The sequence below is a fragment of the Tursiops truncatus genome, chromosome 18 (assembly GCF_011762595.2).
Source record: "Tursiops truncatus isolate mTurTru1 chromosome 18, mTurTru1.mat.Y, whole genome shotgun sequence".
NCBI lineage: Eukaryota > Metazoa > Chordata > Mammalia > Artiodactyla > Delphinidae > Tursiops > Tursiops truncatus.
This window is the reverse complement of record NC_047051.1, coordinates 66,920,031-66,935,368: the sequence shown is the minus strand read 5'-3', so window position 1 is coordinate 66,935,368 and position 15,338 is coordinate 66,920,031. Positions and strand designations below refer to the sequence as shown.

Genomic DNA, 15,338 nt, shown 5'->3' with positions numbered 1-15,338 from the left:
ATGTTGAAGGGAATAAGCCAGACACAAAACGATAAATTCTGTATGATTCCATTTCTATGAGGTACCTAAGGAGTCAAATTCAGAGACAGGAAATAGAAAGGTGGTTTTGAGGGGCTGGGGGGAGAGAAGAATAGGGAGCTGTTTAGTGGGTATAGAGTTTCAGTTTTGCAAGATGAAGAGTTCTAGCCACAAATGCACAACAACGTGAATGTGCTTAATGCCATGGAACCATACACTTAAAAATGGTTAAGATGGCAAATTTATGTTATGTGTATTTTACACAATTAAAGACTAAAAATAAATAAAATATTTACTGAATTAATAATGGATACTATTTATACAATCATTTTAATTCTGTCTAGGACTAAACCCCTAAAAATACAGACCTGATTACTTAACTCAGATAACACTACCATTAAGTCCTCCTCTTAAGATGAGCAAAAATCAGATCCCAGAAACCTATGAGGAAAGTAACAGATAATATACAATGGTCCAAGAAGTCCCACATCACAGGACAAGTATACAGTATTACTATGGACAGCAGAATTTACCGATTAACTCAAGATCTGTACATTTTGCCATATGAAGTTTACTGCAAAACAAACAAAAAAAGAACTTTAAATTATTATTAAATTCTAGTTAACAACATGTATGCTTAAGTGTTTAGAGATAAAGTGACTACAACTTACTTTGAAATCCACCAAAAAATAAGGCAAATTGATGAAACAGAGAATGGATATTTAATAAAGCAAATATGTAAAATGTTAATTGCAGAATCTAGGTGGTAAGTATATGGTGTTCATTTTACCATTCTTCAACTGTGGAGGTGGGCAAATAGTGAATCACAGAATATGAGAGCTGAGATAAGACTTCAAAATACATGAAGCAAAAACTTATAGAAACAGGTAAATCCACAAATATAGTAGGAATCTTCAGCACTCCTCTCTCAGTAATCAATAACACAAGTAGACAGAAAATCAGTGTCATGGACTGAAATGTCCCTCGCCCTCCTCCAGATTCATATGTTGAAGCCCTAACCCCCAATTCGACTATATTTGGAGATAGGGTCTTTAAAGAGGTAGTTTAAGGTTAAATGAGGTCACAAAGGTGGGGCCCTAATCCAATCTGTTCTTATTGGAGAAGGAAGTGGCACCAGGGATGCACACAAACAGAGGAAAGACCATGTGAACACACAGGGAGAAGACATCTACAAGCCAAGAAGAAAGGCCTCAGGAAAAACCAAACTTGCCAATGCTTGGATCTTGTACTTCCAGTCTCCTGACTTGTAAGTAGATAAACTTCTGTTGTTTAAGCCAGCCACCCATGCTGTAATACGTTGTCATATCAATCAGTAAGAATATAGAAGACTTGAAAAACAATATCAATTTGACCTGATTGACATTTATAGTATACTCCACCCAACAACAAAAAATTACACATTTTTTTTCAAATGGATAAGGAACATTCCCCAAGACAGACCATATTCTGGGCCATAAAACACACCTCTATAAATTTAAAGAAATTAAAATCACACAAAGTACGTTCCCTGATTACAACAAAATTAAACTAGACATCAACAACAGAAAGATGGATGGAAAATCCTCCAAATACAGCTGACCCTTGAACAACACAGGTCTGAATGTCAAGGGTCCACTTATATGATTTTTTTTCAATAAGTACATACCACAGCACTACACAATCCATGGCTGGTTGAATCCACGGATGCGGAACCATGGATATGAAGGGCCAACTACAGAGTTATACTCGGATTTTCGACTGCATGGGGGTCAGCACTCCAAACACCCACACTGTTCAAGGGTCAACTCTACTTGAAAATTAAACAACATACTTCTAAATAATACCTGGGTCAAAGATGGAGTCACAAGGGAAATTAGAATATATGTTAAATAGAATAAAAAGTAGTACAACCAAGCAAAATTTGTGACCTGCAAATAAGGCAATGCTTAGAAGGAAATTTATAGCATTAAATGCTTATACAGGAAGAGAAAAGGTCTCAAATAACAATAAAGAGTACAAGCTTTAAAACACTAGAAAAAGACGAGCAAACTAAACCCTAAGCAAGCATACGGAAAGACAGAATTATGAGCAGAAATCAATGGAATTGAAAACCAAAATATAATAGAGAAAAATCAATGAAACTAAAAACTAACTCTTTGAGAAGATCAATAAAATTGATATACCTCTAGCAGGACTGATCAGGAAAGAAAGAGAAGACACAATTACCAGTATCAAGAATAAAGGAGGGGGGCTTCCCTAGTGGCGCAGTGGTTGAGAGTCCGCCTGCCGATGCAGGAGACATGGGTTCGTACCCCGGTCCGGGAGGTTCTCATGGCCGCTGAGCCTGCGCGTCCGGAGCCTGTGCTCCACAACGGGAGAGGCCACAGCAGTAAGAGGCCCGCGTACCGCAAAAAAAAAAAAAAAGAATAAAGGAGAGGACATCACTACAGATGCCATAGACATTAATAGGCTAGTAAGGGGTTGTACAACATTGTGAAATGCACTTAATGCCACTGGACTGTACACTTAAAAATGGTCAGAATGGTAAATTTTATGTATGTACTTTTATCATAAATAAAATAATTTTTAAAGGATAATAAGGGAATATCAGAAACAACATTTTAGCCACAAATTTGACAACCTGGATGAAACAGGCAAATTCCTTGAAAGATGCAATCTACTTATCAAAGTCAAAAAGAAATTTGAACAGTCCTATAGAAATGAAGAAACTGAATTCATAGTTAAAAGTCTTCCAACAAAGAAAACTCTAGGCCTGATGGCTTCACTGAAGAATTGTACCAAACACTTAAAGGAAAAAGAATACCAATCCTACATAAACTCTTCCACCACGTAGAAAGGAGAGAACACTTTGCAATTCATCTTATGAAGCCAACATTACACTGATTCCAAAAACAAAGATGTTAAAAGAAAACAAGAGACCAATATCTCAGACCAATTTGCTAATATTTTGTTGCAATATTCTCAACACAATATTAGCAAATTGAATCCAGCTATACATAAACAGGATAATACATCACAACCAAGTGAAGTTTATACCAGGAATGCAAAGCAAATCAATCAATGTAACTCACTACATTGGTAAAGAAAAATGTACTGCACAACTCTATTCACATCCTGTACAATTATGTGCTTATTCTATGAAGCCAATTTTTGTCCATTCATGAGACAAAACTGGTCACCTACTGCTGTGTAGTTAATGACAGGTTATCCCTTTGATCTAACCTTACTCCTAATACTACCCAACGTTTATTGAGCACTTGGCAAGTGCAAAGTCCCATTCACAGCACCTCTGCTCAAGATGTTCTCCCCACATCCAGCCTGTCCTCACCACTCGGTCCTCATTTCAGACAGCATCTCACAGTAGCATTCCCTCATGACTTTTTATTTATTGCAGAGCACTTTTCACTATTTGAAATTTGTCTTTGTTTCCTTCCGTGTCTGTCTCCCTCATCAGAATGTAAACTCAATGAAGGCAGGGTCTTCCTTGTCTTGCTCACTACTACATATTTCTATACCCAGGACAGTATCGGGCATATAGTAGTGTTTTAGTAAGTATCTGGTGAAGGAAAGGATTATATGAGGTAGACATGACCCTCTCCAAATTTATAATATGAGAAAACTGCGACTCAAAGAGTGAGTTACCTGTCCGTGATCACAAATGACTCAGCCTGGGTTCCACTTAAAATAAAAGGCAAGACAAAGACTAGCCGGCAGGTAGTTTATTTTGGAATGTGGTTCCAGGAAGCAGGAGTGAGGGACACTGGGAATGAAACACAGAGAGAGTCAATACAAGGATTCATTACGAAGCTGGCCACCTCTATGAGTTACAGATGTTTCTGTCAAGTGCTGAGTCCCACAGGATTTTCTAAGAAGCCTTGTGAATGTATCTCAGAACCATCACCCAGGAAAGAAACAGGAAAGCATTTTTATCCATCATCCCTCAAACGTCTAGAGTGGCCACAGAAAAGAAGCCCCAAGGGAAAAACAGAGAAATAAGCTTTACCAAATCAGACCAGGTTACACCAAACAAGAGTACAGAAATACATGAAATAAGAGGTGAGGCTGAGGACACAGGAATGCTGTTCAAGAAGAGGTGTCTGATCAATGGCCAGGGAGTGGAAGAACAAACCCTGACAATCTGACTACAAATAAAACTGCCCCCTATGCTGCGCGGCCACGGAGCTCCATGGTCCAATGGGACTGTCACCTGCATGGTGGATTTTAATTGAAAGACATACATAGTCACAAACAGCAATAACAGAAATCCAAGTGGTACCCTCTGTAACAGAAGTAAATGCACTTGTGAATGGAGATATAAAAAGACGGCAGTCTGGGAGGGTACAACACAGAGTGGTGGGTACTTATTAAATGTTAAACTGATCAAAAGTTTAAAAAATATATATAAACCCTCTGATCCAAAAAAAAAATCTACATCTAGGAATTTAGCCCAAAGTAATTACCACAGATATACACAAAGATTTTTGCTACAAAGACGCTCATCACAGCATTGTTTATGATAGTGAAAAAACTAGAAACATCAATGTCCAAAAGGAAAATAGATAAATTATGTTCTATCCATAAAATGGAATAATACTCAATTTTAAGAACTAGGTTGTAGAAAAATATTTCGTGCTTTGGAAAGATGTTCCTAAATAGTAAGTGCAATATTTCCAGTAGCATTATTATATATTGAATAATGCTCTTAAAAAAATAGTTCATAAATACATGGGTTTTTTAAAAGCACCTATCAAAATATTAACAGTGGCAATCTCTGAATGATCTGTTCACGGGAGGTTTTAAATTTTTATGAAAATATTTTAAGACTTAGAAAAAATAATTTTTGTTTAACTAGTTATTAACTCAGTTAAAAGTTTCATTAAATCCTTACGCAGTGAGATAAGGCAAGTCGCTAGCAATCTGCTGGCCCCCCATGTGAGTGGAGCCAGGAAGTGGTTCATACATGAGGAACCCAAGCAGTGATCAAATGGAAGGTTAAAAAATGTCACTTCCTTACAATGGGTCCTTCCACTTTTGAAAATAGGGATGTAACAAATTTTGAGAATGACAGACAATGCATTAATATAAAAATAAAAATGCAAAACATCTACGGTAAAGACAACATAAAACACCAAAGTTTAAGGTGTTTCCTTTTGGGTCATTCACCTCTTTGGTATGACCGCAGTACGAAGCCATCTCTCTGTGGCAAAGAATAGCAATCAGGCTATGGTGACTGCGTATTATCCTAAAATAATTATTCCAGTATATGTGGATTACTTCATGCCAAGCACTGTGCTAAAAAAAGCGCTTTCTGTGTAATACCATCTCAGTGAATGCTTATAGTAAACCTGGGGCAATACTTAGTTATCTGAATGTTCTAGGTGAAAAATAGGCTAAGAAAGGTTAAATAATTGGTTCAAAGTCACAACTAGTTAGGCTGAGATCTGGACCAGTTCTGCCTGACTCCAAAGAAAAAGTTTTTGTAATATATAACAAGGAAATCTGATATCTTTATATCATGGTCCATGGTCCAAAGGGATTTTCACTCTTACTATTTTTAGTACTTCACTTGTATCTTTTTGGTTGCTCAAAAAGTTAAACATAGAATTACCACATGACCCAACAACTCAACTCCTAGTTATATACCCAAGAGGACTGAAAACAGATATTCAAACAAAAACCTGAATATTCATCGCAGCATTATCCTAAGAGCCAAAAAGTGGAAACAACCCAAATGTCTATCAACAGATGAATAAACAAAATGTGGTATATCCAGACAACGAACTGTTAGTCATAAAAGGACACATGCTAGTAACACACGCTACAATATGGAAGAACCTTGCAAACATTATACTAAGCAAAAGAAGCCAGACTCAAAAGCCACATATTATGACTCCATATACATGAAATGTCCAGAATTTAAAAATCCAGAGACACAAAGCAGATTGGTGGTTGTCAGGGGCAGGGAAGGGGAGGGAATGGTGAGGGACTGCTTAATGGGAACTGCGCTTCTTTTTGGGGTTGATAAGAATGGTCTGCAATTAGAGAGTGGTTGGTGATGACTGCACAACAATGTGAATGTGCTGTTAAGTCAATAATTGCACACTTTTAAATGGTTACAACGGTGAATTTTATGTTATGTGAATTCTACCTGAATAAAAATATGCATCTTTTAGGTACTAAAGATACTAACCACAGGTCTTGGCAAAGCTTAGCCATGTGGGCTGTTACAGAAGCATCGTAGCTGAGGAGAGATGCAGGGGGTGGGGATGGGGGGAAGGAAAAGGCAGTAACCCAGCAACTCTGCCCATCCCCACAAGTCACCGTGTCAAAGTATACTCATCAAAAACCCCGGTGTGGTTCACACCCCTGGAGGAGGGGCTGCCATACCCTACCAGATCGTTTTCCTATTTCTGACTACTCAACTATTTGGTAAACTTCTCAGGGGTTCCACAAGAATGGGGTGATCTGGTGTTTTATGAAGTCACTTCCTTAAACCTTTTCATCAAAAAGGGGCTAAACCAACGTGTGTAAGTCCACGAAAATGCAGAAACCTGTGCACTACGAGGGACACCTTCTGCATCCACCTTGCTTTACTCTTTGGGCCTATGAGCTTCCTGGAAGGAAACCTGATGAAACACACCCTCAGTGACCAAGTGCGTTCTGGTGACCGTCTCCACAAAGACATTCATAAAATTGCCCGAGAATCAAAAGGTCCCAAGTTTATTTTTGTGACAGTCAATTACCTACGATGCTCAGAAGTAAAACACTGTAAGCCATCCATGAACCCGCTGCTGTTCCTAACACACTGGGGAGAATGTGAAGGCCCTGGGCATCTGCTACACTGACCACTCCTCACCCAACAGGTGGCCCGGAGGCCTGGCTTGGGAGGGCAGCCCGTGAACACTTGTCACTGGACCAACGCTTGTAAAACTCATCAGGAAAATGAACAGGAGAAAAGGCTAGGAAGTTTCCAGAAAAGAACTCCGAAAAAAGGCAAGAAAGAGGAAGATTTGCCCTCTAGAGACAAGAATGTATTCTATATCTAAAATATTCAATAGTATGAATTAGGGGGAAAAAAAGAACGAGCAATAAAACTGAAAAAGGAAGTTCTAAAACAGAGCCGAACACAAAGGCTCGTGACGCCAGAGAAAAGTGTGTCAGATCTGCACGTCAGCAACAGTGGCAACAGGCTCCCGCACTTTAATTTTAGTCCTGCCACTACGCTGGACACTACTTGGGTTTAGCCTTCTTAGGGAGATTTTATACAAACATAAAGCCTTTCCTTAAGTGTAAAAAAAAAAAAGGCAGTCATTGTTAAAAGTGCTAATTAGACAAGGAATACAATAAAATGAAATAATTTTAAAAGCCAAAAGAAGAAAATTATAAATGTTACACATAAATAATGATAAATTATTCAACGGTAGGAACAGCTCTGAAAAAGTGAATCAGAAAGCTTGTCAAGACAAGCTTGTTCTAGACCCATGTGATAAACTGTAAGAGAAAAGAAAAAAAAAATTTTAAGAGAAAATGTGTGGTTATTGGCAAAAAAAAAAAAAAAAAAAAAAATATATGTTGTAAGTTCAAGTACCTAAGGAGGCCAGGCAGGTAGCAGTGAAACAGGGGAGGTAGGTGGCAAAAGGCACGTACCAGTGGATTTTTGTCACACAACAGTTCAGCCCTGATGTGGCAGATCATCATCTCAAGAACTAAGAGGAATCTGGATTTCTGTCTCAAAGACACCAATTTTAAAATGTTGGAAGGTGACTCTCCTCCCACCCCCCTACCCTCGCCACCAACACACAGCTCAAACAAAACACATCTGTGTGGCCTGCCAGTGTTCAACGTCTGGCCTAGAGAATCATCACTGAGGTGAATGCCTATCAGAGCAATGCTAATTTAAGAGAAGGCTGAGTCGTAAAGACCAAGGCTGGTGAAGGTGCTGCCCTAATGGTAACAGCTCCAGAACAAACCAAGGATGGTTCTATATGTTCAAGGACCCTATGAATCTTCGAATCAACCAAAGTAGACTGACAAGTAAGGATACCGCACCTATAAAGACATACACTTGAACATCTGAGAAGGTAAGCAGGAGAGGGAGTTACCTGTCAGCAGATGTTTAATGTAGACTAAACGGGTCTATTGGGGGGAAAGACGTAAACAAAACATACATCTGCAAGATGGAGAAACCCAAGTCTGATTTTAGAGTTTGATGATACAAGGAACCTCTTCCACTCCTGTCTGGTGGAAAAGCCTACTAAAATAGAGAACCAAGCTTAAATCCTTTTAAGTTTGGACCTGTACACGGCCTTTAGCACCTAATCCATTTGTGAGTAGAGATGCTACTAACATCTTTAACCACTGATGCTGAGACTGGCTGGTTGGGGGGACAAAAAATCCCCACTTAAACATTATAAACACTAAAATTAATGCTAAACGGATTCAAGAATCAAATAAAAGCAATGAAACCAAAAAGACAGCTCAAAAAATTTCAGTTCAAGATGACAGGCTCCTACACCTGTCCACTCTTCCCCCCTCCCAAAGTCATATTGAAATAAAAGGATCTTCAAAACACCAGAGAAATGCCTCCTTCCAAATAGTCCAGGGAACTAATGAATAAATACCAAGACCTGGAGAGGAGGATGAGCAAACAGAATTACCCAACAGAATAATTTACAGTATTTCTCAAACTTCAGTCAGTCCCATTACAGAGCCACAATTTTTGTTATATCCCAGTGTTACCTATCCTATTGTTTAATATTTTTCTTTAAATCATCTTACTATGTTTTAGTTAAATAAATGTATTTTAAAGGAAACTTTATATCACTATAATAAGTGCAAAACGAGTGTCACTTTGTCATCAGTAGGTGGTAACTATAAAAATAAACACAGTTTACTAAATTCTAACTAATATTGTTGCTGCAGAAAGATCTGGGCTTGCCTCCTATTCTCTACGTCACCAGAGGAAACTAGCTGCTATTAGAGACGTATTTCAGACTAGCAGCTAACTGAGACTTTCTCTTTGTTACAATCAAGAGGAAAAAGAACTGAAAAGGGAATTATTATCTTAAGTTTCTTTCAATGGCCCTTAGTGTTGAGCCCACATCCTGTTTAAACCATCCCCGGTATAAATGGCGCACGTGCCTGCTGTGGCAGCTGGGCCAGGCCCTTCCACAAAACCCCGCCACCAGACACACTCCTTTGCATTTCCTCATACACAACCATTCATCTGACCACCCCAGCTGAAGAAAAGGCTTTGCCCCCAAAATAAAATCCGAGAAATGCACAAAAAAAGTGGCGATCTACTTAGGGAGGACATTGTAAGGGTCTGAGGGCTGAGAAAGACTAGAAGAGAGCTCGGGCATCTTCAGACGCCCGCAACAGATGCTAGCCTGGGTAACGTGGCACAGTGGGAGGCAGGTGGTAAGAGGAAGGGCAGCTTCACTCAGAGTAAGATTTACACAAAGAGCCAAGCCCGCTACCCTGGCCCACAGCGGGGGATTTTCACCATCTTTGCCCATCTCCTGCTCCCCGCTTCTGCACCCTATATGGAGAGCAGCCTGTTCACAAGCTCTGCAAACTTGAACAGAGCCTACAGGCGGCCCTGCCAGCCGAGGTTCGGGCCTGTTGGGGACAAAGACCTACCCACAAATAAAGAGGAAACCCACACCAGCTACTTACAAATCCAGTCTTTCACTACGTACAAGAATGGTCAAGTGAGCATCCAGAAAGCTCACCCCCGTGTCCTCTGCACCAAAACGTTTACTGCAGGAGGGATGCCAGGGGAGAAAACAGAAGACTCAGAGAAGAAAATGATGCAAGGGTCAAGAAACAGCAAAAATTGAGCATGAACTTAAGTAGTGAAGAAATATTAAAAGAAATTAAGAGACTCCTTGAAGTAGCACAGGTTTTCTGACCTAGGGCTCTATCTTCTTCTATGACACCAATCACACACCTTGGTTCAACAATGAATACACAATCATAATAATGTAAATATAGCTATTGTTATGATTTTCTATATAAAATCAACCTACAGACAAAGCATGGAAGGCTTAACTGTCATTACAGAACAGGCTATAAAAACACACAGCACACACAGAACACGAATCAAGAACTGAGAGACAAAAAAGTACATGTTCTTGGGCTAATTTTTCTCATTTTCATAGTGTAGTCTACTGACTGTGCCAAAAACTGATGAATCAAAAAATAAAGGATTGGGCTTCCCTGGTGGCGCAGTGGTTGAGAGTCCGCCTGCCGATGCAGGGGACACGGGTTCGTGCCCCGGTCTGGGAAGATCCCACGTGCCGCGGAGTGGCTGGGCCCATGAGCCATGGCCGCTGGGCCTGTGCGTCCGGAGCCTGTGCTCCGCAACGGGAGAGGCCACAACGGTGAGAGGCCCGCGTACTGCAAAAAAATATAAAAATAAAAAAAATAAAAATAAAAAATAAAGGGTTTTGTCCATTGTTTAAAATTATAAATGTAACCATTACAAGGGGTAACCAAACCAAAACTAAAACATGGAGAGGCTGGAGGTATGCAAGTTCCTCATCTTTCATTATGTGGAATCTATAAGCAGAACCAGTAGTTGACAAATCAATAAAGGCATAAATACATCATTTAAAGCTGTAATAACAGAAGAAACAAAGAAAGAGGAACTTAAAAGTGGCTACTGCTAGTGAAGAGAATTCATATTATACCCTTATATAAATTTTTACCATATGCTTATATTACTCTTATATTAATCACACACACACACACACACACACACATGCACACACAGGATTCATAAACAAAAAACAATCTACAAGAATATTCTCCAAACTGTTCTGGGACTGAGAAGAAAGAATTTCACGTTTCACTTTCTCCTTTTCTGGGTAGGCTGAATTTGTACCAGCAGTATATATTACCTATATAATCAGAAAAATATAAGATACAAAAATATTAAATGAATATTTAACAGATCTCAGGAGGCCCAGGACTTAATAAAGAAAAGGATGAATTTGGCTAAATAAAATTTATGAGCTAAATCCCTTTATTTTAATGACTTATTTAAATGAAAAACTTTATATGAGAAAAATTGCATGAATAAAATTAAAAAGCGGGGGCTTCCCTGGTGGCGCAGTGGTTGAGAGTCCGCCTGCCGATGCAGGGGACACGGGTTTGTGCCCCGATCCGCGAAGATCCCACACGCCGCGGAACAGCTGGGTCCGTGAGCCATGGCTGCTGAGCCTGCGTGTCCGGAGCCTGTGCTCCGCAATGGGAGAGGCCACAACAGTGAGAGGCCCGCGTACCGAAAAATAAAATAAAATAAAATAAAAAGCAACTGACAAGTGATTAAAATATTCGTAACATATAGCATGACAAAAGCTAGTACCCTTAAAGGACTTTTACTAATCAATTTAACAAAAACAAAACAAATACTCCAATAAAAAAAAGGGCAAAGGACATAAATAGTCAAATCAGTTCAAAAATGTATTAAAATGGCCAATAAATATGAAAGATGAAAATAAGTTCACTTTCCCAGGCATTCAAAGAAATGCAGATTAAAACAATAAAATGTCATTTTTCAATCTCTCAATTGGCAAAAATCATTTTAAATTATCATACTCAAGTGTTACAAGAGTTTGGTGAGAAAGATATTCTGCTAAACTGCTGAAAAGTGTAAAGTGACACATCCTTTCTGGAAGGATTTGGCAATACAGATCAAGAGCTTAAAAATGTTCCTATTCTTTGACACTATACTTCCACGTTTGTGATCATTTCTTTAGGAAGAAGTCAAAGATGTGATCAATAACTTAAAAGACGTTCACCATAACATTGTTTAAATGGGAAAAAACTGGAGAAAAACACTGAAATATAACACGTTGTAATACTTCAAAGTCATGATTCTGTATCTAAAAAATGTTAGGGGAGCACAACAAAATGTTTATTTGAATGCCATGTCTGTATAAAACACGTATGTGTGGGTGTCTGAGAGAGAAAGAATGCACAGGTAAGAGCCTGTACAGAAAAAAATCTAAAAGAATGAGCACTAAAATAGCAGTGATGATTATTTGGGTGGGAGAGTAACGTGTGACTATTCCTTTCTGTATTACGTATTTGTGTAATATTTTAATTTTTTTGGCAGCAAGCATGTTTCAGTTTTGTAATAAGGCAAAACAAAAAAATGTTAAAAGTCATCTTTGAACATTATTAATAACATGGGGCAAATTCATTTAAGGTTAAATGAAAAAATCAGAATATGAAACTGTACGTAGCTCCAATTTTGCTTTTAAATCTGTTTACATACATACATACGAAAAAATTTACAGAACACCAATATGCTAACAGGGATGAAATCTGGGTAGCACAGTGAAATGGAATTTTATGTTTCCTCCTTTTACTTCCCAAATTTTCTACAATGAAAACCATTCCCACTAAGTCTTAGAAACAAAGAGTTAATAAAAAGTTAAATTTCCTTGTTGCAGGGCCCATAAGCCTTGGAAGTGCTAATTTCCATCATCAATCTTTAAACACAACATTAGGGACATCCTGGCTTCTGAACGCTTTCCAAATATTAATACTGTGCTCTTTCCACTGTATCATGCTGCATTCAAGGGACTAAGGTAACATAAGCATTGGAAAATGTCTGAGAACAGTTGCAATATAACATAAAAATCTTGAGAAAAATGTCTGGGAAAGAGAATCATGATTTAAATGAGGATTAAATGATAATTTTCATTTATAATTATAATTTAAATGAGGGCTAAAACTTAAGCAATGTACAGCATGATGACCATAGGTAGGAATAATGAATTGTATACTTGAAATTGGCTAGAGAGTAGATCTTGAATGTTTTCACCACACACACACACACACACACACAAAGATAACTGTGAGGTGATGGATATTTTAATTACCTTGACTGCAGTAATCATTTCACAATGTATGCAAATGACAAAACATCACATACAACATGAATATATAAAATTTTTGTCAATTATATCTCAATAAAGCTGGAAAAAATAAACTGAACAATAAAATTTGGGGTTTAAAAATAAAAATATTTTTTAATTAAAAAAAAATTTTAAGCAGCCCTGCACAGTACCAGTGTGTTCTAGAAAGCACACCTCAAAAATGCTGGAGTAAATTACTTATGAGATACTCTTTATCAGGTTGTATTTATTAAAATTCCATAGAAATGCAAGTTTTAAAGTAGCTTGATTTAAGGTAGGTTCTGCCTTCATGACTAAAACTGATACTGCCACAAGCTGAGAATGGAAAAAGTTGGAGAAGTTAGATAATAACTTGACTAAAGGGAAGAGAAATATAATAATAATAAAGGAAAAAGAAAAACGTGCAAATAAAAACAACAATAGTGCATTAGCTCCTACAAAAAGATCCTAATTAGGACATAAAACATCTCTAGTAAAAGCAAAACTGGATCTCGGTTCTGCTTTAGGAAGAAAGAGGGAGACTCATGGACTGAAAGAAGGAACATGGCGGACACACGAGGAACCAGCTGCAGCAGTCACAAGGGGGGCAATAAAAAGCAACTTGCCAGGACCCAGAATAAGTGTTCAAGGGCTGGGAAATAAGCCCCACTGCTAAGCAGAGCTGCTATACTCATCATGAGCCTACGAATACCCCCGTGGTCAAGAGAGAGAAACGGGCCTAGTGAGTGAGATGAACACGTGACCCCTGAGAGCGGGGTACCGGGGTTTCTAGAGAGCAGGAGGAGGAGAAGCCATGTTGATCACTGAGATAAGAATGCATGACCAGGGCAAAGAATCAGCAATTCCAGCAAGCAGAGGTGGACCACAGGCCAGAGGCAACAGTGGGGTCATCTTTCAATCAGTCCAGCAGTGTCCTCAAGCAGGCCAAACAGGCCCTAGAAGGAGGAAACTGTAGGTGGACCTAAGTTCCTAGGAGCTATGAAAGACACCAAATAAAGCCCACCAGCATAACAATGCATCCCCCCAGGTCAGGGGAGCAGCCAGAATGGGCGCCTCCCAAGAGACTCTAAAAAGCCCACAGCACAGAGTCAGCTTTAACCACGTACCAGGCTCAGAGAGCCACGTAAGAACAATCCTAGTTCCTCACTATTCCTTCTTCCTCCCACCCCACCTTATCTAGAACCCAGTAAGGTCAGAAACAGGAAACTGGGGGGTCAGAGGGGACACAAAAGGACAGAAGCCAACTATACCACTTTCTCTGACAGCAAGTGGTTGCCAACAACAAATCTTAACTGGGAGAAAGAGGGAGAAAAACTCTTACCTTTGAATGAAGGCTGAGTGTTGATTAATACACTGAACTGGATATTTTTAAATTGAGCCTATGCTTTGTGACTTCTGTTCCCTAAGATCACTGCCACTTGAACGCACCTTTTGTCTTTCACCTAATGAGCCATGCTCATTAAAAACAGCTGTTGAATCAATAACTTGAAGAGTGAATAAAAAGTCATAAGGCCTGATGCCTTCTCATAAAAGGAAAAGGCTTTCCAAGCTGAGTGCATTTTAAAGAGATGGTGAGAGACAAAAATAAAGATTTATTTTAATCATCTCCCACAAGTTATGTATTCAACACATTGAGTACATACCTAAAGAAAGAATATATCAATCAGAACACAGTTTGGTCCTTCCTGGGAGCACAACCACAGCTGCACTGGGAAACTGCAAAGTGTCCATTTCAGGATGATGCTGGGGACAGAGCCTTCGGGCTCCAAGGCAGTACCCTAAAGCTGAAATGAAGAGGGGGTTACAGACCCTGAATGACCCACCAGTCCTTGTGGCTCACCCATCTCTAGAGCGAAATGAATGTCCTCACCATAGGCTGCCACCGCTGGACCTCGCATTCATCAACCTCCCCTAACTGCACCTGACTCTAGGCTCCCTAACTAATGTTTTGGATCAAAACGAGTTTCACTCAGGGGAAAGTTCCAGCTCATTTGAGAACTTTCTCACTCTGATAAGTCTGTACTGGTTCTCACCTCAGGACTGTGTGGCTTGAGTTAGCAAGATATCCTGGGTACTGAGTCTTCAAAGGGATGACTCCAGCTGTGTCTCCGTGAGACTGCCAGCTGTCCATCCCAACGGTCGTCTCTATTTCTACTCTCTACCTCTGGTTCACTCCGTACCTCAACAAAAATAGGTTTTGGCCTTAATAATCCACTGAAACTACTCTTCTTAAGGTAACAATAACTTAATGCCAAATCCAGTAGACCCTGAGGATGTGAAAAACTACGTAGCTGTGGTCAGGAGATATGAAGAAAAAGTCAAAGAACAAGGAATTTTAGAAAGATACAAACTACTAGGTGTAAAATA

General features: G+C 39.2%; 1 protein-coding gene across 1 annotated transcript in view; it reads right to left on the bottom strand.

The window, feature by feature from the left end:
- UBAC2 (UBA domain containing 2) overlaps positions 1-14,624 on the bottom strand; it is a gene marked incomplete at its 5' end in the record, with an annotated part of 149,348 nt that extends 134,724 nt beyond the window's left edge. The window contains one exon of the mRNA XM_073795049.1: positions 14,615-14,624. Within this exon, the coding sequence (XP_073651150.1) occupies positions 14,615-14,624 (10 nt within the window). The remainder of the gene's footprint in view (positions 1-14,614) is intronic.
- Between the last annotated feature and the right edge of the window lie 714 nt (positions 14,625-15,338).